The sequence below is a fragment of the Astatotilapia calliptera genome, chromosome 17 (genome assembly GCF_964374335.1).
Source record: "Astatotilapia calliptera chromosome 17, fAstCal68.1, whole genome shotgun sequence".
Classification (NCBI taxonomy): domain Eukaryota; kingdom Metazoa; phylum Chordata; class Actinopteri; order Cichliformes; family Cichlidae; genus Astatotilapia; species Astatotilapia calliptera.
Window position 1 is genome coordinate 27,137,589 of NC_137438.1, and position 22,054 is coordinate 27,159,642.

Here is a 22,054-nt window from a genome sequence, read left to right on the forward strand (position 1 = left end):
GTTGTTCTTCGGTCTGTGAGCATTTGTTTTGGAAAAAGACAAAAACGCTGAGCTATGTTTTAAAATGTTTTTATAATGGTGAATATGTTGATCTAAAATATTAAGATCAACATATTCACCATTACCTCATTGCTTATTAGTTGCCTATTCATTCTTTATTAAACTCACTATCAATCCCATATTAATTGCTTACTCTATTTGGCCATTAAATAAGAGTTTTCCTTCATAGAATACAATGTTACCATGCTTTGCTCCGTCTGGGCCTTTTAAGGTGGAGGAACTGTGAGAGTAGATATTTCCTTTAATAGCGCTTAAAAAAAAAAAAAACGCAGCCTATTTTTATGCAACTAAACTACAAGCATTAAGAGCTCCAATTTCAGTCTCTATGACTGTTTCTGGCTCGATGGTGAAGTTTCTATTTAGTTAATGGCCCAGAGGGTGTGCATAGAACATGATTATGCTTAGTAGGGCATTATAATTGTATGACAACTATGTAATAAACAAATAGAAAATGAGCGCCATAGCACAAAGTTTTACCAAACGTTAACTCCGACTCTCTAACACTGCATTAACCTAGCACTGTTACAGTATGATAGTTTGAATCCAGCAGGGGCAGAAAGATGTTTATATGTACGTGTCTTTGTCTTATCCCTTGTCAAATAGTTGTCGTCTTCAGCTTCAGACTATTGAGGCTCCCTCTTTAGCTACCAAACTTTAAAAGCTGGACTTTAATCACTGTTGGCTAATAAGAGAAAAACCACATTGGCTGATTTAATACTGGAGCTTTATAGTTTCTTTGCTTTCCTGTGAAAACCTAAGAAACTGTCTTTCTAAAATGGGCACTTTCTCCTGGTCTTTTAGTGCTTCAGCGATTTCTGCTATTTCTACACTTTATCTCAGCCTATACAGGAGCACTACATATTTCATTTTTTTGTATGTGAAAATGTGTTGTTTTTGAAGCACAGCCGTATAGCTCATACATCTACAATTTACACAGCAGCATTGTTGGCCTCCTAAAAATCACCAAGACACCGGTGACCCTTCAAGGGTCAAAGTTAGGTTAACGACTGCCCCTTTTTGATTGATTCTCACACAAATTGAAAAGGCTTTTAACAAAATGTATGTGACTTGATTTGAGAGGTAAATTTATGTAGGTGCTAAAAAAAATTGGCTGGATGAATACAACAGGCACGCTGGTGTCAAACGTATCTAACACATGTTTTGAAAAATAACAAATTAAAAACACATAAAAATTCATTCTGACAGCACAACCGCAACATAACTTACTTTTGAAACTTCTATTTGAAAGCTAGATTAATGAACACTTTTAAAACTGCTCATTCATTTGTGTGTGTGTGTGTGTGTGTGTGTGTGTGTGTGTGTGTGTGTGTGTGTGTGTGTGTGTGTGTGTGTGTGTGTGTGTGTGTGTGTGTGTGTGTGTGTAAGAAATACTGCTAAATATTGAAGCTTGGAGGGTGAAGCTCTTTAAATAAGAGTGCAGCCACTTTGTCGGCTCAAACGTGCTGCACTGAAGCGCTGCAGCAGAGCGTTTGGTCTTTGTGAACATAAATGGTCATGACATTTTATGGCTGGAGAAGTGCAGTGAGTCATAGAAGGACATTAAGTGTTCAAGTGTGTGTGTCTAAGAGACAGAAAAGTTCTGCTCTCCTCTGCTGTTTACATACTGCAGCTTAATGTGTCTGTGATGACAGCTACGTCACAGTGCAGACCCATTTATGTAAGCAAAGTTTACACGTTCACTTATATATTGCGTGCGTGCGTGCGTGCGTGCGCGTGTGTGTGTGTGTGTGGAGCAGAGTGCAAAGATTGCCAGCTCCATGTGCGGCAGGATTGTGGGAAATAGGATGAACGAGAGAGGCATCAGGTTGAGTCTCGGCTGAGTGCGAAGTGCAAAATCTGTGTCCAACACCCAGTGTGGCTGCAGCTGCCTCTTCACTGTTTCATCCTCTGGTTTTAGTTCAGCGTTGGAGCGATCCTGTGATATTTTATACAATGATAGTGTGCAGGTTTAATAAAAAAAACGGAATTATTATAGAAGCATTATAGTATTGCAGAAGAAATGGGTTTTGTTTGGTCTTTTTTAAGAGGAGCATTTCAATTTCAGCTTGTGCCACGCAGTCTATTGTTTTCAGTCATACTAGTGGCACCTCTTATGAGGAAGGAAATGACAGTCTGCTGGTAGGTTCACTACTTTGAACAAGATTAATATAGACTCTTCGGCCACTTAGGTACATCAGCTAATTACAGAAAACTGAGGTTGTATTTCATACAGGCTCGCTAAAAGCAGACAATAATAGACTGAAAAACATTCTAAGATCAGAAAGCTAAAGTATTGCCATCGTGTCTTGAATCAACGGTTCAGACTGGTGGTAATTTAATGGTGTGAGGGATACTTTCTCAGCACACTGTGGGCTCCTTAGTACCAACTGTGCATCATTTAAACACCAAAACATACCTGAGTATCTCTTTATGATCAGTGTACCCATCTTCTGAAGGCTGCTTCCAACAGGATGGCACCATGCATGTCACAAAGCTCAGATCATCTCAAACTGGTTTCTTAAACATAACAATGAGTTCACTGTGCTCAAATGGCCTTGACAATCACCAGCTCTCAGTCCAACAGAGCATCTCTGGAAATTCACATCATGCATGTGCAGCAGACAAGTCTGCATCAACTATGGGATCCTATTGTGTTAGTACGGACCAAAATCTCTGAGGAGTGTCTCCAGCAACTTGTTGGGTGGGTGTACCACAAACAATTAAGGCAGCTACAAAGATAAAAAGGGACCCAATCCAATAAGGTGTACCTAATGAAGTGACCAGTGAGAATATCTCATGAAGTAGCACCTGTATTTTCATGAGTTTTTGTTTTGTTTTTTGTAAAAAGCAATTTATGTATGCATTTGGCACCTCAGGGCCACCATACATTTCCACCAGCCTAAGCTTCTACATGTTCACAAAGTAAACAACATGTGATCATGATGACCTGTGTTTTTAAATGATTATTTCACATCTGCAGACCTACACATTACTGGGATATGTATGTCACATAAATACTGTATAATCAATAATAGTAGTAACCTGTGCAAGCAGAGGCTTGATCCAGCTCTCTCACTGAGCAGCATCATGTAATCACTAACATGTGGGTGCAAGGATGACAGTAATATCATAAGTCTGTGCGAACAAAGAGCTTGTTTTCCCCCATCGCTGCCGAAATCTGCTATTGCTGACCTGATTTCAGATCAACAGGTGACACTGCAGCTGCAGGTGGAGTGCTTAAAGGCAACATTTGCTTCTAAATTCCAATTTAGCAGGTCCAAGCTTGCACCGACCTGCAGAGTGGGGGCGCAGTGGAGAGGGTGGAGGGAGTCTCAGTTTCCCAGGCTGTCACATCAGCAAACATAAGAGAAAAAAACGACAAATCCCTCCTCTGCATTCACACAAACTCTGCTCTAGCATGACTGCGGGATATTTTAGGAGCTCACCTGCTTCTAAATCTATTCAGCAGTGACGAGAATACACTGTCCGCACAGAGGAGGAGTGCGCATGTGCAAGTGTGCCAGAATAAGTTTGAGGTGTGAGAGCGGCAGCGGCTGCTACTGCCGGTGGCTGCTGCGAGTGTGAACCTAACAAAGGCATAGCCTCCCGTTGGTGCTGTAGCATCGTCATCCACGCCCAGACTGTACAGTAAGTCTGCCAGTCAGGTAACCCGTGGTAACAGAGGAAGCACAGCAGGAGTGCTTTCAAAATAAAGGCTTAGCATCGCATAAGTGATAAGGGACAAAATCTAATTAGATTCTCTTCCGTACAGGAATAGCATAATGATTTTAGCTTATTTTATCTCCAGAGTGTTTATTAGTAAGCACCAGAAACAAAAAGGATTTGAAAGAAGGCTTCTAATTAACAGCCGATTACCCCAGGGGGACCCAGTACTCCAGGGGGCCATTAAAAAAGTACTAATTTAGCAGTAAATGTGTTTGGGAATAAGTGCAGCAGAAGTAAACATGGCTCAGAAATAATAGTGATTATTTGTATAAATGATTAGCCCCAAATGAGTTCTGCTGCTTTGTTTAGGGTGTATAATCATATTGTGCTTTGCTTATATTGAAAGCTAAAGAGCAATTTGCTCTCCTAAATACTGTCATAAAGTATCTACCGGGCCTCAAAATAGATCTAAACAAGTCGGTATTTATTCAACCTAAATTCTGTCTCCATAATGTAGCTATTGTACCCCATAACAGCAGTTAATCTTCTCGATTTGGAGAAGTTTTTTTGCTGGCTTCCAGCTTTATCTGGATCCAAAACCACTCAAGTGTGAGATGTAGAAGGATTTAGGATGAGAATAAAATAAGTTGTTTTATTTTGTAAGCAGGAAAAGGAAGCCCAGTGTTTGACGACAGGTGAGTTGACGTTGAGGTTCAGGCGACACAGAAAAGCACCGGGCAGTGCGCTTGGTTCGCAGGAGAGGAGTGCAGCTGGGGGAAGGACAGCTTGTTGTGGCGGCGGATGGAGTTTCACCTCCCGGCTGTTACCGGCAGGAGCGTCAGAGACGAGAAGCGGAGGGGAGTGAGAGTTGGGAGTGAGAAGGAGTTTGTTTTTCCTTTTTGTCCCCCCTCTCTCTTTTAAACCCTGGTTACTCTTCACTTCACACTTCAGGGATTCGCTTCGGTTCTCCCCGCTGCTCCTGATTGCACTGCACCGGGGAGAAGTGCAGTGAAGCGGACCCGTGCATGCCCGTGAACTTAGGAGAGCAGTGCGCGCCAGAGCTGATCTGCAGCATCAGTAACACCTATTTCCACCGTGCAGCAGCAGCAGCAGCATGCAGTGATAGGAATCCTTTCTGATGCTTTCCCACACCAGACAGTGAAGAAAGGTGTCGGGGGTGGGAGGAAAGGAGGCGTATATGGGAGATTTGTTGGATTTCTATTTCCTTGTCGTTGCAAACTTGTGTCCGGGATGGGGAAGGAGCAGGAGCTGCTGGAAGCCGCCCGGACTGGGAATGTCGCCTTGGTGGAGAAATTGTTGAGCGGAAAGAAGGGAATACTGGGGTCAGGCTCCGGCTCCATCCCTCTGCCCAACCTACTAAGGTAAGCAGCCTGCTTGAATTTGCTTCCCATGACCGCAACAATGTCCGGAGGGGCGGGGAACCCCGGAGGGGGGAGTGCTGGAGGGGATTCCACAGGGTGGAGGGGTCCACTCTGTAAAAATTAGGCACATTTTAGCTTCATCTCAGGTCAGTGCACGAGAAATGAGCCAAGAAACCGCAGCTCCAGTCAGCCAGCCCTCCTCTGAGCTGCAGAAAAAGACCTCCGCACTGAACACTGTGTCAGCTGCTCGGTACTACCACACGGCTTCTCGGAGACAATAGGGGTGTTTAGGGGGCTCTTCGTGTTCGGTTGCAAAACCCTGCTTGACACAGGAGGGGAAGAGGAATGTTATGCAAAGTCCAGAGACCAGCATGTGAAGCAAAGTGCACTTTTAAAGCCACACAAACGAGCATCAGGCCAAATCATAACTAGACACAGCACCCTATTATCCCAGGCTGAATTTGTCAATATGTGACAGTTTAATGGGGAGTCAGCTCCTGTCCTCTGCTGATCCCACGACTGGGTCGAGTGTTTAGAGAGGGCGAGAGAGTTCCACACACTGACAGAATGCAAGTGTTTGTAATTTTCAGTTCAGTCTGTTTTATATATGTTTTTGTGCAGCTATGAGGTATTTCCGGGAAAATATTATTATTGCTAAACTGATGCCGGTGTGGTATTTATATCGCACCATGGCCTTTTATTTTATTTTTTTTACATGATGCTGGGAAGGCCTGACAGGCACAGCGTCCAAGTTGGCTTTGAAGCTGCTCTGCAGCATTCATGTGCTTCTTTGTGAGAAGACAAATGGTAAACAAACACTGGATCCTGTAACAAAAGGGGATGTGGATTTCACTCGAACTGGCTGCTTCTTCAAACACGAAGAGGTACGTGAGCGGTGTCAGGAAATGCTGTTTGTTGTCAGGTTAACAGGTGGCACTGTGTTCAGAGGCTCCAGATTTCACCTTGTAACCTTGAATGATGCATAACAGGTAAATTCATTAGTTTCGGTATGCTGGGGCGTGATCACATTGTAGCGTGAAACTACAACCTTTAAATGACCCCCCCCCCCCCCCCCCCCAAAAAAAAAAAGGTTTAAATCTCCCTTCCAGAGCAACTGCTGTGGTTATTATTGTCCTCCTCCTGCCCCTGCAGCCGCTCCCTGCTCGCTTTTTGGGCCCAGGCTGAGCCAGGTGATTAGGAGATCAAAGAAGGGGGGCGTTTGGGAAGAGTACAGCCTCAGGCTTCCCGAGCAGAACGTCTCATGACTGGGATAAGGTCGCATGCTTACAGGGGGAAGACAAACCAGTCCACTACAGGTGTCAGCACCTCTGTCAGGGTCTTAAAGAGTCCTTATTCAAATAGAGACATCGTGATTCAAGTTCTGTTTAATTAGTCAGACGTTAGCTACATTCGAAGACAGCCAGATCTGAAGATTAGTGTCTTCACAACCCAAAGAAATGGGAGAGACAGCCGTGCTTTGAGACATTCAGCCCAAGTGTAAAAGCACAGAGAGGAATCACAGCACATGGTGTCTGTTATGTGCAGTTGGTGATAATTTCTGCAGCCCTTGTTGTGTGAATAATACATGTAATAGAAAAAGAGAGAGAAGCTCCCCGCTGGCTGCAACAAGTTGTGATCAAGACAGGACAGATTTTTGCTTCACTCCTCATTATGATACCTGTGGTCATGTTCTGCATTTAGTTGATCCCATGTATTTGTGTTCTTCTGTTTTTGGATGCTAATTTCCTCTCTGAGATAATAAAGTAACTGACTTTTTGTTTAGGTAGAGGAAGGAGTTGGTGAACCTGTTTGCTCGCTCTTGTTCTTCTTTTTGGTTCATTGGTGGCAAAAGTCTTCTGTAGTAGAGAGCCGGCAAGTGAAACACGAGTGTGTGAGGACAGGAGCCGGCTGACTGAACGTTCACAATTGGAGAGGATGTTGTCTCGTTAGAGTAATCCATCCACACAACCATACATTTATTCTCTTCTGCTTATGCAAAGTTGGTTGTAGTAGCTACATGCTATTCCAGTTCATCCTCGGGGATCCCAAAGTGCTCCCATGAAGTGTTAGATGAATTATATAATCTCTTCAGTGAGTTCTGAGGGTGTCTCTCTAGATAGGTGAGGAAAATCTCCAAAGGAAGGCATCAGGGAGGCAACCAGATCAGATGCCCAAACCCTCTCACTGTGATTCTATTCTGAGCTCCCTGCAGATGTCTGCGCTCATCATCTCATCTCTAATGCTGAGCCAAGCAACCAACACAGGAAACTCGTTTCAGCTGATCGTATCTGCAAAAGAGATGTCGCGATACCAGAAATGTAGTCATTATGGATGCCAGTAGAATTACATGATTCTCGATAGCCAATCGGATACTTCAACAAAATGATTACTCAGTGTACTTAAACATAACCTCCATCCATCCTCCTCCTGTCACTTATCCAAGTCTTCTAAACCAGCCATGAGATATAATCTCACCAGCGTGTCCTGGGTCTGCTCCAAGGCCTCCTCTAGGTGAGACATGCCCAGAACACCTCACCTGTGAGGCACCTGCCACCATTCTGGTCAGATGCCCGAATTACCTCAACTGGCTCCTTTCAATGTTGGGGAACGGCAGCTGTACTCTGAGCTCCTTCCGAATGGCCAAGCTCCTCACCTTATCCCTAATGTTGAGCTCGGCCATCCATCAGAAGAAGCTCATTGATCATGTTGAATTAAAACTCCCCTTGAATTCTCAGAAGAGGTCTGGATATTGGGCTTTAAGTTGCTTTGCCAAATTAGGAGTTTTTCCTGCTTTTCACTACCCAGAACTTGTGACCATAGGTGAGAGTTGGGATGTTGTACATTGGTAAATTTAAGACGTTTAACTTGGGATATACCCAATTCACATTACTAATATTTATTTTGGTTGTCGCCACTACACGTCACTGAATTTCATTGACTGATTGATTTGATTTCCATGCTTTCTGGTTAGTGCATCTCTGCTACTCTGTTTCTGTGTGGACTTTCCCTTCGTATGCCCGAAACCCTGTTCATGGTGCTGTGTTATGGATTCTTCGTTTTGTCATATTTAAAAGTAAATTAACATTAGTTTGGACGATGGCGTTTCTTTATCCTGTCTACAAAAATGTGTGTTGATAAAAGGGATTTAACTAAACAACGACACCCAGTTTATTACTGTCTGTATCTCATCTCTGATGTCCTAGAACTGTACACATTGTTCCGTATCGTGTTTACTTTATGAATTAGGTTTGGGAGTTTAATTTATCGAAGAGTGAAAAGCCAGATTTTCCACTGAGGGGGTGGGGGTGGTAAGAGGTGGAGTGTTTAGGTCATTACAGCATGAGAAACAAAGCGCAGTAGCTAGAATGAAACATGATTAATTTGAAGGGTGAAGTCGAGGTCAGTCAGATGCATTATGGGTGGAAATACTGTATGTCTACAGGTCATTTTCAGTGAGTTATGTCTGCTGTTACACATACTTGACTTTTATTCAATCAAGACACAGGCCCCTGAGGAGATGCCTGAAAACTCCCATAGGCTACACACACACAAACACGCAGACACGCACAGATGTGGCAGTCTTGTTAGAGTCATGTGTGTGTGACCAGATGTGTGACACACCTCCTAATAGAGAGCTTTTTGTGCTTTAGCAGATGAATGAGTCAACAGAGAGGTCATAGTGATCGGAGGAGCGAGTGCAGGCTAATGTTGTGGGAATGATCTCCAAAATCGATGCATACTTTCCCATCTTAAGGCCTCTGAGCCATTCACGGCATTCCTAAGTCATGAGGTTCCTCTGAAAGAATCGCACTAAACCGCCAAGTGGGACACGAACATTAGGCGCACACGTACTGTATAAACACACTAGAGGAGGATGTAGAGAAGGCGATCCTTTGCTGCAGTTTTGTGGCGTGGAGTGCTCCACATGAACACACGTGCACGGTGGAAAATCAATAGTGGATGATCTCATCACTCTTTAATGGGCCACATTCTCATCTAGATGACCCGTACTGTACACGGTGGCTGGTTTGTCTGTGCTGGGAGGGAACAATAAATAATAAAAACCATCCCCGAAACACTTACAGCTGCACGTCCTTGTAATATTTACGTTACATAATGTTGCATAATTTACAGAGAGCCTGTATTAGTGGCACATCAGAGTTTTGTGAATATGAAAAACAGACCTCGGGGATTGGTCATGTCTGGTTGAAAGCTGAGCTGCTTAATCAAATCAGTCCTGGCACTGACACCAAGCCAGTGACTCAGAGTGGCCAATGTCTAATTTTAACAAATGTGCCTCCTCTTTGTGGCAGTTGTTCAGAGAAGACAAAACCTTTTATCATATCCTTTTTTTATATGAAATGCCATGTCCTGGTTTCTGGCTTTTAAACCTATTCTTTGGTGTTTTTTTTACCTTACTCATTGTGCATTTTTTTGTTGGACTTGTGACACGCCAGCTTCACTTGTCAGAGTTTGCGCTGGTCCTCATTTCATATATTTCGCTGAAGCTGTGCATTTTTGTCCTGTTGGAGCATTAGCATCTAATCTGATCACGCCACGTATGTAGTTAACGTGTTATTCAATAGTGGTAGACAAACAGCTTCTGTGCGTATCAAATGCCCCAAAGCAGAACTATCTCTAGATAATGGCAATGCTAAGTTCTGAAGGTGGCTTCTTCTTTTTTTGTGGATAGTTCCTTTTTATTCAGTTCAATTTAATAAAACTTTATTGATCCCGAATGTTGGCCCCGAAGGAAATTGGAACTTAAAAAGGAAGAGAAAGCAAAAAATAACTGGTTTAAATACATTTGGCCAATATTTCTAAACAGCAAAACCCCAACTTTTTCGATAAAGCTGATTTTTGGGGGTGAGCAACATAAATTAAAGAGCCGTTTGGAGTATTTTTGAATACAAAAACAAGGCTTCATTATATTATATTATATTATATTGGACTGTCTTCTTTGAAGTAGTAAGATGCTGCATTGTAAATGTTTTATTTAAGCAGGTTGACAGTCTTTATTTTTTAATGAACAAAAAAAAAATAATCAAAATGATAGTGTGTGAGTCCCTGATACTGCTGTGAGGGGATAAAGTATCAGAATGTGTACTTTTACTTCAAGCAGTGTTGCACATGGGCTGATATTAGCACTGAAGATGAATTTGTGATGACATGCTGTTATTGTACACATCATTTTCTTTGTGCGGTGCCTCATAAAGAGAAATGAGGATAAATGCATGCGAGACAGAGTATTGACTCTGATGGGGTGATGGTGATTGAAAGCTGATACGCACAAAGAGAGTGACTCATGATTCGGCAGATGGCGGATGATCCCTCTTCACTCTCGCTCGCTCTAACTCAATAACATTAGGGGAAAGCCCTTCTTGTGTGTGTGTGTGTGTGTGTGTGTGTGCATCCTCACAGGCGGTCTCCCTGGCTTTTATTTTCTGATTCTTTCCCGTGCTTGTGTTGGAGTTTTTAGGCGGATCACTCTTTTTAGCACACAGCATGGGGCTCTGTGTGTGTGTGTGTGTCTGTAGCTGTATGACATGTTGTCCAATGAGGATGAAGAGTGAGAAAGAAACCCACAAATCTGTTTATTTTTCTCAAGTTGCTTCACAGCCGCAGCACTTCGGCTCTCTGTTTCAGGAAACGGCAAATCACACAACCAAAACCCAAGTGTGGATAGCAGCCCCTTTGTGCTTGGATGTGGCTTTTTGTGAGACTTAAGTGTGTGACATAACCATTATCCTTGCATAATCACTGCTAGCATTCACAGATGTGTGTGTTTGTGTGCGCAGAGCAGTAAGAGTGAGAGCTGATGGAGGAATTGATGAGCTGCATGTGGTGCAGGCGACATGGACTGGTCAAAGGTTAATTCTGGAGAATGCAAGTCATTTAAGGACATAGACACACATGCGCACACACACACAAACATACAGACTCACAACTTAAGAGTATTTGTGTGTCGTTAGTTGTTGTGCATATGGTTTAAGCAGTTGGTTAACATGTCCTAAATATTCATCCAGCCACAGTGAGGCCAACGATTACCAATATATTCACCGGGAGAAACTCCCATCACATAAATGTGTGTGTTGTCATGGAGACCTCAACTCCAGGGCTTTGTTCTACATAACATTGACCATGTAACTGCAGGTCTTCAGGGACCTGTAGGTAAATTAAAAAAATGATTTAACAAGTTGAATTTTTAAAGAGGCAAGCCGCTAAATTAGAAAAATAAAATGAGGGGACTCGCTGGACTCTGCCAGTTGCAGATATGATATTGATATATTTGTCCAGATGCTGTATGGAACTTGGCTTAAGCAGTGCTTGTGCTGATTGGTCTGCTCAGTTTTTTAAATTATTCATAGGTCATATATTGAAAAGCTTGCTGGAAGTCTCTGGACTGTGGAGAGAAGGAGGAATATCCAGAGAGAAATCATTGGTGGATTTGAACCCAAGACCTTCTTGCTTTGAGGCAATAGTGCTGATGGCATCAATAATATAAAAAAGTTAAAGATTATCTTTCATTTACATAGCTATTTTCTGACCCTGCACTTGTTTTAAACTGCATCAATGCAGGAAAACGGGAGACTCAGCAAGCAATGAATCAGTGAAAACACAAAGAAGGAAATACTCTTGTAATGATCACAGTTGGTATTATAGAATTGCATGAGCAAGATATTTTAGAAGATTTGGGTAAAATTTTAAATCCCACAATAGTTACAGTGGGGCAAAAAAGTATTTAGTCAGCCAACGATTGTGCAAGTTCCCCCACCTAAAATGATGACAGAGGTCAGTAATTTGCACCAGAGGTACACTTCAACTGTGAGAGACAGAATGTGAAAAAAAAAAAATCCATGAATCCACATGGTAGGATTTGTAAAGAATTTATTCATAAATTAGGGTGGAAAATAAGTATTTGGTCAATAACAAAAATACAACTCAATACTTTGTAACATAACCTTTGTTGGCAATAACAGAGGTCAAACGTTTACTATAGGTCTTTACCAGGTTTGCACACACAGTAGCTGGTATTTTGGCCCATTCCTCCATGCAGATCTTCTCGAGAGCAGTGATGTTTTGGGGCTGTCGCCGAGCAACACGGACTTTCAACTCCCGCCACAGATTTCTATGGGGTTGAGGTCTGGAGACTGGCTAGGCCACTCCAGGACTTTCAAATGCTTCTTACGGAGCCACTCCTTTGTTGCCCGGGCGGTGTGTTTTGGATCATTGTCATGTTGGAAGACCCAGCCTTCATTCTCACTGATGGAAGGAGGTTTTGGCTCAAAATCTCACGATACATGGCCCCATTCATTCTGTCCTTAACACGGATCAGTCGTCCTGTCCCCTTGGCAGAAAAACAGCCCCATAGCATGATGTTTCCACCCCCATGCTTCACAGTAGGTATGGTGTTCTTGGGATGCAACTCAGTATTCTTCTTCCTCCAAACACGACGAGTTGAGTTTATACCAAAAAGTTCTACTTTGGTTTCATCTGACCACATGACATTCTCCCAATCCTCTGCTGTATCATCCATGTGCTCTCTGGCAAACTTCAGACGGGCCTGGACATGCACCGGCTTCAGCAGCGGAACACGTCTGGCACTGCGGGATTTGATTCCCTGCCGTTGTAGTGTGTTACTGATGGTGACCTTTGTTACTTTGGTCCCAGCTCTCTGCAGGTCATTCACCAGGTCCCCCCGTGTGGTTCTGGGATCTTTGCTCACCGTTCTCATGATCATTTTGACCCCACGGGATGAGATCTTGCGTGGAGCCCCAGATCGAGGGAGATTATCAGTGGTCTTGTATGTCTTCCATTTTCTGATGATTGCTCCCACAGTTGATTTTTTCACACCAAGCTGCTTGCCTATTGTAGATTCACTCTTCCCAGTCTGGTGCAGGTCTACAATACTTTTCCTGGTGTCCTTCGAAAGCTCTTTGGTCTTGGCCATGGCGGCGTTTGGAGTCTGACTGTTTGAGGCTGTGGACAGGTGTCTTATACAGATGATGAGTTCAAACAGGTGCCATTCATACAGGTAACGAGTGGGGGACAGAAAAGCTTCTTACGGAAGACGTTACAGGTCTGTGAGAGCCAGAGATTTTCCTTGTTTGAGGTGACCAAATACTTATTTTCCACCCTGATTTACGAATAAATTCTTTACAAATCCTACCATGTGAATTCATGGATTTTTTTTTTCACATTCTGTCTCTCACAGTTGAAGTGTACCTCTGGTGCAAATTACTGACCTCTGTCATCATTTTAAGTGGGGGAACTTGCACAATCGGTGGCTGACTAAATACTTTTTTTGCCCCACTGTATATAACCATATAAAGCTAGAACATATAGTTATGCTACTGAGAACAGTTGATCTTATTGACTTTATATTGGATTTGTGTCTTTTTGCAAACAATAGCTGTGCTTACGTGACTAAATATGATGGTAAACTGAATATATTAGCACTTGTGACTGGATGATAAACAAAAAACAATCTGGGTTGATTTGTAATTGTGTTGAAAACATATGAAATTAGATTTCAAATTTAAGCAACATGTCAATAATTTAATTTTAGCTGGCCAGGATTATTATTATTTTATTATCTAGATTTCTATTGATGAAAAATTGCTGATGTCTCGAATGATCGCATGAGTAGGAATTTAATTGCTGAAATAAAAAACTGACATTCTAACAAACACATCTGAAAGGAGCATTTCTTGCTGTTAGAAATGAATTGTTAATTTTGTGCAAACTGAATTATACATTTTTGTAATTAAAAATTTTACCAGTCAAAATTATGGTTTGAATATGTTTGCTTCGAATGCTAATTAGACCAAGAACAATTTTTGATGTGTGCAATTGCTGCTACTGATCAAATATTAAAGGGATTTACATGCAAATGGCAGGAATCCTGTTGGTGGTATGAAGGCTATTCTTCCAAAAGATACCAGGTATTATATTAGTGTAACTATCATAATACATTACAATTAGAGCAGGGCGATATGACCAAAAATATTTATTACGATATACATTTGAAAATTTGCGATAACGATATAACTGGAGATATAATTGACACTAGACAAAATACTTTACAACTCCACAACTTTATTAGTGCAAAAAACCAAAAAAACCCATCAATGTATTTTCACTTAAACAAGCAGCTGTTTTTTTTTAATGTGCATTAAAGTTATATAAAAATTTAACAGTGCAAATTCCTTGCTGACAGTTTAACCAAAACGCATTTCCAGTGGAAATTGGCCGACATATCCTCAGCATAACCATGTATAACATCCACAAAACCTAAGAGGTTATACACACATAACACGGTAATACTATGTTGAAGCACAGTACATATCACTCCGCGAGGCAATGACCGGTGGTGCGTTTAGAAAGCACTTTTATTTATTTTTTAATGTATTCATTTTTTAAATTTAATTATGGAAAAATGTATGAAAACCACACATTTGCCTTCATATTTCTATAATTACTGTTACGCTTTACTGTGGCAAAGCAAGAGAAACAAATGAATGCAGCTATGAACATGGTTAGAGAGTAATTAGCACCAGACTGTTTGTGGTTCATAGATTCAACCTGCTTCACCTCTGACCACACCCAGCACCACTAATGGGTGAGACTGGCTGCGGTCAAATGGGTCTCTGGTCGCTCTTGTAATTGCATCCAACAGTGATGTCATAGTTTGCTAGTGGGAGAAAAACATAAATTAGGGGGTTCCCTTTAATAAACACTGTTTCTTGATATTTTGGCAACCAAATCAGATATTTATACCTTTACTGGGATTTTATTTTCCCACATGTTCCCACATGAAGCTTATATGTGCTACAAATAGTATTTATTCATTACTTTAATTAGTCAGTATTTACTTTTGAAAAAAGTTCAGTTGCCACACGACCTTGAAAAGCTGCTACGTTTGTGTTACGCACTATACTTATATAGTGAAGTTTTGCTTAAGTTTGGTTTAACTGTGGTGTCAGTGCATTGAGGTTGTCCGGAGCCAGACTGATTGAGATGGTGTGTGTGTGTGTGTGTGTGAGAGAGAGATCAAACTCAGAGACTTCTTACATCTCCATTAGGGTCCGGGCCAAGTTCTGCTGCAGCGCTCTGCCAAGAAACTGAGACCTCCATATTCACTAAGTCAGACAGACACACACTGGATTTTTCTCTGCTGCACTCTAAGCCTCTGTCTGCCTTTGTTCTTCTCTCTATCTAAATCTTTGGTTTTTGTCTCAGTCTCCGAGCTCTTTTTTCCCCTTTGTCTCGCTCACTCCATCTGGTGCCCTGGATTCTCTGTCAATATCTTCCTGGCTTCCTCTCCATCACTCACTCCACTCCACAATCTCTCTCCTCCCTCTATCCCTCTCCAGAGACAGACGATCAAGCCTCCCTACTGTTGTCCTTTATCGTTTTCTCCTCCCTCTGCTCCCTACCTTCTCCTATCTTATCAAAAACCACCTCCCCCTCTCTACGTCTCTTTCGCTTTTTCTCTGACTCGCATCTCATGCCGCTCTACATCTGTTATCAGTATGTAGGAGCATCTTTTACCTATCATTCGTCGGTGCAACATCGTGTTGGTTGACGGTGGCAAATGGGGAATTCGGGGAATCCGCTGCGCCGCCTGCCACTACAAGTACAAACTGGGATTTATTAGTGTTGTCCTGGTTGAGTCCTCTATTCGAAGAGGAAATGTAGCATTGTGTCGTCCCCGGTGAAACGGTGATAAAGTGGTGTAGGGAAATGTGTCAAAGCTGTGTTCTCCAGATGATGATTGCTACATGCTAAACCGCAAATAGAGACAAAAATTGAGCATTAAGAATTAGCAGCTTTGCACCAGCACTATGAATAAGTAAATTAGCACTACAGTGTGCCGTTGATTTAGATCTGTTAAGATGTGTTCAGACTACAGCTGTTCCCACTTGAACTTAAGCACTTATCCTGACACTTACTGACTCCAATTTGATGGTGAAGTGTGTAACAACATAATGAAAATGAGATTAGAGAAATGGGGAAATATAAAAGAAAAAAATGTGCTTCATACGCACATTCCAAACTGGCCTAATGACAATTTGCTGCACTGGATTTTTGTAACTACACGATGGCAAAAAAGTTCAGAAAGTGAAATGGACATAAATAAAGTTAATATTGTGCAGAAACGAATCAAGATTATGTGCACAGTAATTAAGCTATGATAGGCTCACCTTGTCTCACCTCAGCAGAGAGATAAGTACTGAATCGGACCTAAAATAGTGCAGTGTTTTGGCAGTAGATGGCAAATATACAGTAGTATCACTGCCAGATTTGATTTGAGTTTGGCTGTGCAGGATAGGACTAATACTGGCTGAGATCTAGCTTTGGTTAGCGGGACTCGGGCCAACTTTGGGCCCGAGTACACTCTTGGGGATTTGGTGAGTTATTAATTACAAATTTGGCAACAAGATGTGCTAGATTTAGATTTAGTCTGGGACACTTGGGCTCTTTCCATATTAAATACATAAACATAATGTAGCCTGAGATGAAAGAAAAATTCATCCATCGACTGGAGCCTATCCCAGTGCCCACTTTTGACAGTTCGCCCATCACATGGCTAATGCTTAGAGACTGACAGTTCATGCCTACTCTCAATTAAGACTCAAATGTTAACCTAACATGCTTCCTTTCACTGCCCTTGACTGCCAGTGAACCCACACTTGCACAGAGAGAATATGCAAACGCCACACAGAAAGGCTCGGCCAGCGGATTCGAACCCAGGACCTTTTTTCTGGGAAGCGACACTGCTAACCACCGCCAGCTGGAAGATTAGTTATTTGTTCAAGTAAACTTTCTATAAAAATATGTCATGAAAAAAATGTAACGCATGCTAAATCCATTACCAGGAGTTAATTTAATTGTTTCACGACTTCCCCTTTACATAAGTAGATTTTGCACACTTGCCCCTCTGGTCATGTTGAGTCTCGTCTTGAAGGGCAAAACGCGGTGATACTGAGTGAAGAAGACACACAGGCAGCAGCCAGAGGAGAGGCGAGTGGGGGGAGAGGTGTGACGTCCAGGCTGTCACACTAATCTACAAGTGTGCGTGACCCCACATAACACTGCATGTGTTGTGGAGACACACGCATTCCACTCGGCTCCCCGCTCTCTGATAGATGGCAGTATTTAATGAAGCGCTGCTTTTGAAGTAGATAAGATGTGGAGAGAAGAGGGCTAGAAATGCTAATGTTGTTATGTGGTTAGGGCAAGGGCTACGCTGGAGGGCACTGCAGGGAAATTATGCATGTAAGCGTGTGTCTTGTTGGTTTGAACTACTTTGGACATAGATTTTTTTTAATGGAGCTTTTAAATTAAATGTTTGTGCATATATTCAGTATCTTTGGTGCTTTTGGTGTTAAAAGCGTGAACATTTATTTTTTTCAAACTAGGCGTCAGACAGTGAGACATATGATCGAAACCACTGCTCTGGAAGTAAATCCTCAGTTCTTTTGTAAACATCCATTAAAATTGGCAGTGCTGCTTTTAGGTATTTTTGGCCTGCTGTACTTACTGTATATGTCTCCTGTCTCCTCCTGTCCAAATAGACCTGCAAACTTTAGACCTTTGACAGTAGCACTCAGGAACCGAAAACCTCTTTACACATTCCAGTTGGCATTTTCATTGCAACTGTGAAAATTAGGTAAACTAGGCACCAGCTTTGCTTGAGAGCCAGATTTACATGTGGTTAGATAACAACACAGAATGAGGCTGTTTGAAGCTTTGGTTCAAATGTCGTCGCACAATTATTTTTATTTTTTATTTTTTTTAGTTTTTAGAATTACAATATTCTTTACAGACCTGAAGTTGTAAAACTAACTCTTCTTCATTTTGTGTCTTAGCCTAGTATTGCACTTCCTAATTTAACACCACAGTTTGGGGAAGGACTTCTGCTATTGTAGTATACTCAACAGATACTTTTGTTTTGTTTTTTCAGTACCATATGCTGTGTGTGTTTGTGTACAAAATGAAAAATGTAGTATTTACATTTAAATGTATTTAGTAATGTGTCTAGATTTTTGTTTTATAATCCTATATATCCCTCAGAACTGGTGCAGATCGATACCGTGTCTCAACTGCAGTATAAATAAGAATAGACATTAAAGAAACATGAATGTTCACCACTAATGTACACATTATCTGTGTGCACACACATGCACTAAGCGCACATGTGAAAAATACATATGAAATGACACGGAGAAGGCGAGCAGCAGAGTGTGATTTCAAGCATATTGCACCGCTCTTTAGCACGTTTATTGATGAAAAAACTCCAGAAACTCTTTCATCTCCAGTCTATGCAAATATGGAGTTTTCCCAATTATGCTGCGCTCCCTCGGTTTCTCTTTCTCACCCCCGCACACACACGTACCCACAGCTAATCACCTCAGATTAGTGTGTGACTGAACACCTCCCCAGCCTGTCACAAAAAGACCCCGTATGAATATTAAATATGAATTCAGATTGTGTGCTCTCCTGGCATATTGCTTCTCACAGGTGTCTTATGTAATTTGTCACCATATGTGTGGATAACACTGGCCTTTACCTGTATGTGTGATGAGTTTACGGTTCGCGCACGCGTGTGTGTGTGTGTGTCAGAAATACCTATCTTGGCTGTGATGGTGTGTAATTGCTTCCCCACTCATCTTCCTCTCCTTGGTGCTAACTGTGAGGGAATGCAACCAGGAAGTGAACTACCTTGAGCTGATAGCCTCCCATGGGATACACACATTTCCCAGAAGGATGCCAACAGTTGCCTTTTTATTGTCTTTTTCTCTCATGGTCTCTGTGTCACATAGGAACACACACTCAGTGTGTGATGTGCTACTGGCTGGTAGATGCATCATCATTGTACATACAGATATAATGTATTCAGGCACTTGTATACTTTCCATATCCACCCACACATAACCGACACACACGTTGGATTTTGTGGGCCAGAAGCGACTCGGGTGTCCTTGTGTACAATAGTCTTTCATATGTTGTAGTTGTGATAATATAGAACCTGTAATCAGATGTGGTTTATTAATAGTTAAACTTTAGACAGGCAGAATAATGGAGCTTTACCTAGTTAAATGTATTAATTTTTTTGTGTCAGAGGGTTATTTTAGTACACTGTTGGTGCCTTTGCTGCTTTCACACTTGAAATAGAAGTGAAGAATGATAGGGTGTGCCTTGCATTGTAACCATAAAGACCCTGAGTGGATGCAAGAAATGATATACAGCGCAATGCAAATTCTTGGTAATTTGCGCAAACTAGCTGTCAGTGAAATGCATGACCCCAAATGATATTTTAAGACCATGTTGATGTTTGCTTATTTAAAAATGTTCAGTTATTAGTTATCATTAATCTCTGGCTCCCTTCCACAATGCGTTTTTCATCCGGTCTTCCTCCCCTCACCCTAACCGGTCACAACAGACAGCTGCCACACCCTAAGCCTGGTTCTGCCGTCGGGTTCTTCCTGTGAGAAGGGAGTTTTTCCTTACCGCTCTCTCCAAGTGCTTGCTAGGGGGGTCAGTTTGGATGGTTTCTCAGAATTATTGTAGGGTCTTTACTTTGCATTATGCAGCTCCTTTATGTAAATAAAATGAATTTAATTAAAAATCTGATATTCTGAAATATTGGCTGATTTATATTATATTTTTCTGTCAGACGCAATGTCATAACCCAGCTCATAAGCTGCAACAAAAGAGGGAGAGTGGATGAGGTAGTTGCAAGTAATGGATAAATTATTTTATGTAGCATAATTAAAGAGAAATATTTGTCAGTAAGTCAGCAGTGTAAGGCATGCATGGGTGTGTGGCCTGTAGAAAGCAAAACAACTCAAAAACACGCTGTAGCTAAGTTGATCTAATTAAGGAAGCTGGTATTCAAATCAGGGCAGTGAGCAAAAGGGAGGTAGAAAGTAGAAAGGAGGGCGCTTTTAAAACCAAGGTAACTGGGTCCAGGTGTAGCTTATGTAGCCAATTACTTCTCCAATCAGCTCATACAGAGCAAAACGCAGCACAAACTACGAAACAAAAACCTAAACCTAATACCAATTTCCCTGACGTTTGTTAGTTAAAGGTATATTTTTGTACTTGTTTATTCTCAATCCGACTCTGCTTGGCTAGTTAATGTTTGTGATGCTCCAGAGCTCCAGAGCTAAGGTTGCAGAGTGCCCTCTGGTGGGCACAAGCTATGCAACATCAACACGCATAACATGGTTGAAGGGTGTCTCTCTATCTCTGTAAATGCTGATACCAATAGATTGGCAAATATCTAATACAGGCAGATAATATCGGCTTGCTGATTAATCCACCAATAAACTGGTCGTGCTCTATTCTTCACCCTCTGCATAAAGAATAGAGCTCTTACTCCCCCCCCCCCCCCCCCTCCAATTGGTAAAGGAAAAGCTTTTAAGCTTTTATCACTTTTTGGGTAACAAGGAGACCCTTCACATGCTACCAAATCAGTCATCTTCTGAAGACTAGAGATATATGTGCAAAATCTAATTACAACATCAGCAGTAACCACTCTACAGTCTCAAAACAAAGAGCATGTAGGTGTCACCCACCCCAGGGTCAAGCCTGGATGATATAAGATAATAACTTAGTTCTGTAACGTAGTTTTACTTCCATCCATAAGAGGTGACTGGACTTTCAAAGTTTTTAAAAGTTTATTGAAGAAGTTGACCAGCAAATTCAAAAAGTTATATTCGTTTTTCGATGGTGACAACTTCTCCTACTTAACCCCACTCTGAATGCAGATGGAGCCTCATCTGGTGCCTGCAATTCAACTCTCTTCTCCCATACATTTCTAACTCCATCACCAGCGTTCTCCATCTTCTTGATAATGAGCCCCGATATCTGGACTCCTTCCATAACTCTCTCTCGCCACAGAATCGTCCCTCATATTCCAACAGTCCCCTGGCCAATGTGAACTACGTGATGAATGAGTCTTCTAAAAAAAAATTATAAAATATTTAGCTGGCCTTAAACCCTTAAAAGAAAATGGAGAATATATCATTCACCTAGTCCTCATTTTGCTTTCCACTACCACTAAATTCTGAATTCACTTATCTCCTACAAGCACCGAGGCTCAGAAAGCAGCCGGGTGTGAATTATCCTGCAGATTGTTTTATGCATGATGGTTAAGTGCAAGATTCTTTTGACTGATGGAAAGACAAATCAGTATCCCAAAAAGCTTTCTTTGCCATGATTAGGTTTGCCTGTGGTGCATTATTTTGGGGAAAAGGCAGAGACCCGGGGGATGGGGAAGGGAAGGATTTTGTGTTTTGCTTTTTCCTTGCGTCCTTGGAGGAAGTAGTCAGCCCCCTCCCTGGAAAAAAAGAAGAATGGGAAGGAAACAGAGAAATATGTATGGAAAAAAATATCTGGAGGGGTAAAAGGCTTTTGTGTGTGGGAGGAAGGAGAAGGAATGATAGAAAGGTCTGGAGCTGGGTATGAAGGTGATATGTCTATGGGTTCAGGCAGTGCATGTTATGCATTCACACACCTGGCAACCCTGAGGGACAGGTCTGCAAATTAGAACTGTAACCTGCACACATCCTTTGACTCATTCCCTTCTTTTCCCCCAACTTTTCCTTTCCATCCACTTCTCTGCTTCTTACTTTTTTGTCAATTGTTTTTTTTTCTCATAAGTATATACATATATATCTGTGAGAAGATCCCCCTTGCATCATGACACCCTGTCTTGTCTTTGTCTTTCCTTTAAATGTTTTTTCCTGGCGACCACAATTTCATTGTACATGTAGCATGAGAATAAAGGCCTTTCTATGCTATTCTAAAACATGGCTAATATGTTTATAGCTATGTTAATGATAAAACACTTCAAAGTTTACGGTCTCAGATCAGATTCTAACTATATATGAGAGCAAAAAGTGCCCAAGGGAGTTGCATAATGTCTGTGAAGT

The 22,054-nt window shown here is 41.7% G+C and overlaps 1 protein-coding gene across 2 annotated transcripts in view; it reads left to right on the plus strand.

Annotated features, from left to right (window-relative positions):
- The first annotated feature begins 4,481 nt into the window (after positions 1–4,481).
- The window catches only part of anks1b (ankyrin repeat and sterile alpha motif domain containing 1B), a 276,143-nt gene continuing 258,570 nt past the window's right edge, over positions 4,482–22,054 (plus strand). For both annotated transcript variants that reach the window (XM_026146086.2, XM_026146087.2), the window contains exon 1: positions 4,482–5,108. In XM_026146086.2, coding sequence (XP_026001871.1) covers positions 4,978–5,108 — 131 coding nt within the window. In that variant the 5' untranslated portion in view covers positions 4,482–4,977. The remainder of the gene's footprint in view (positions 5,109–22,054) is intronic.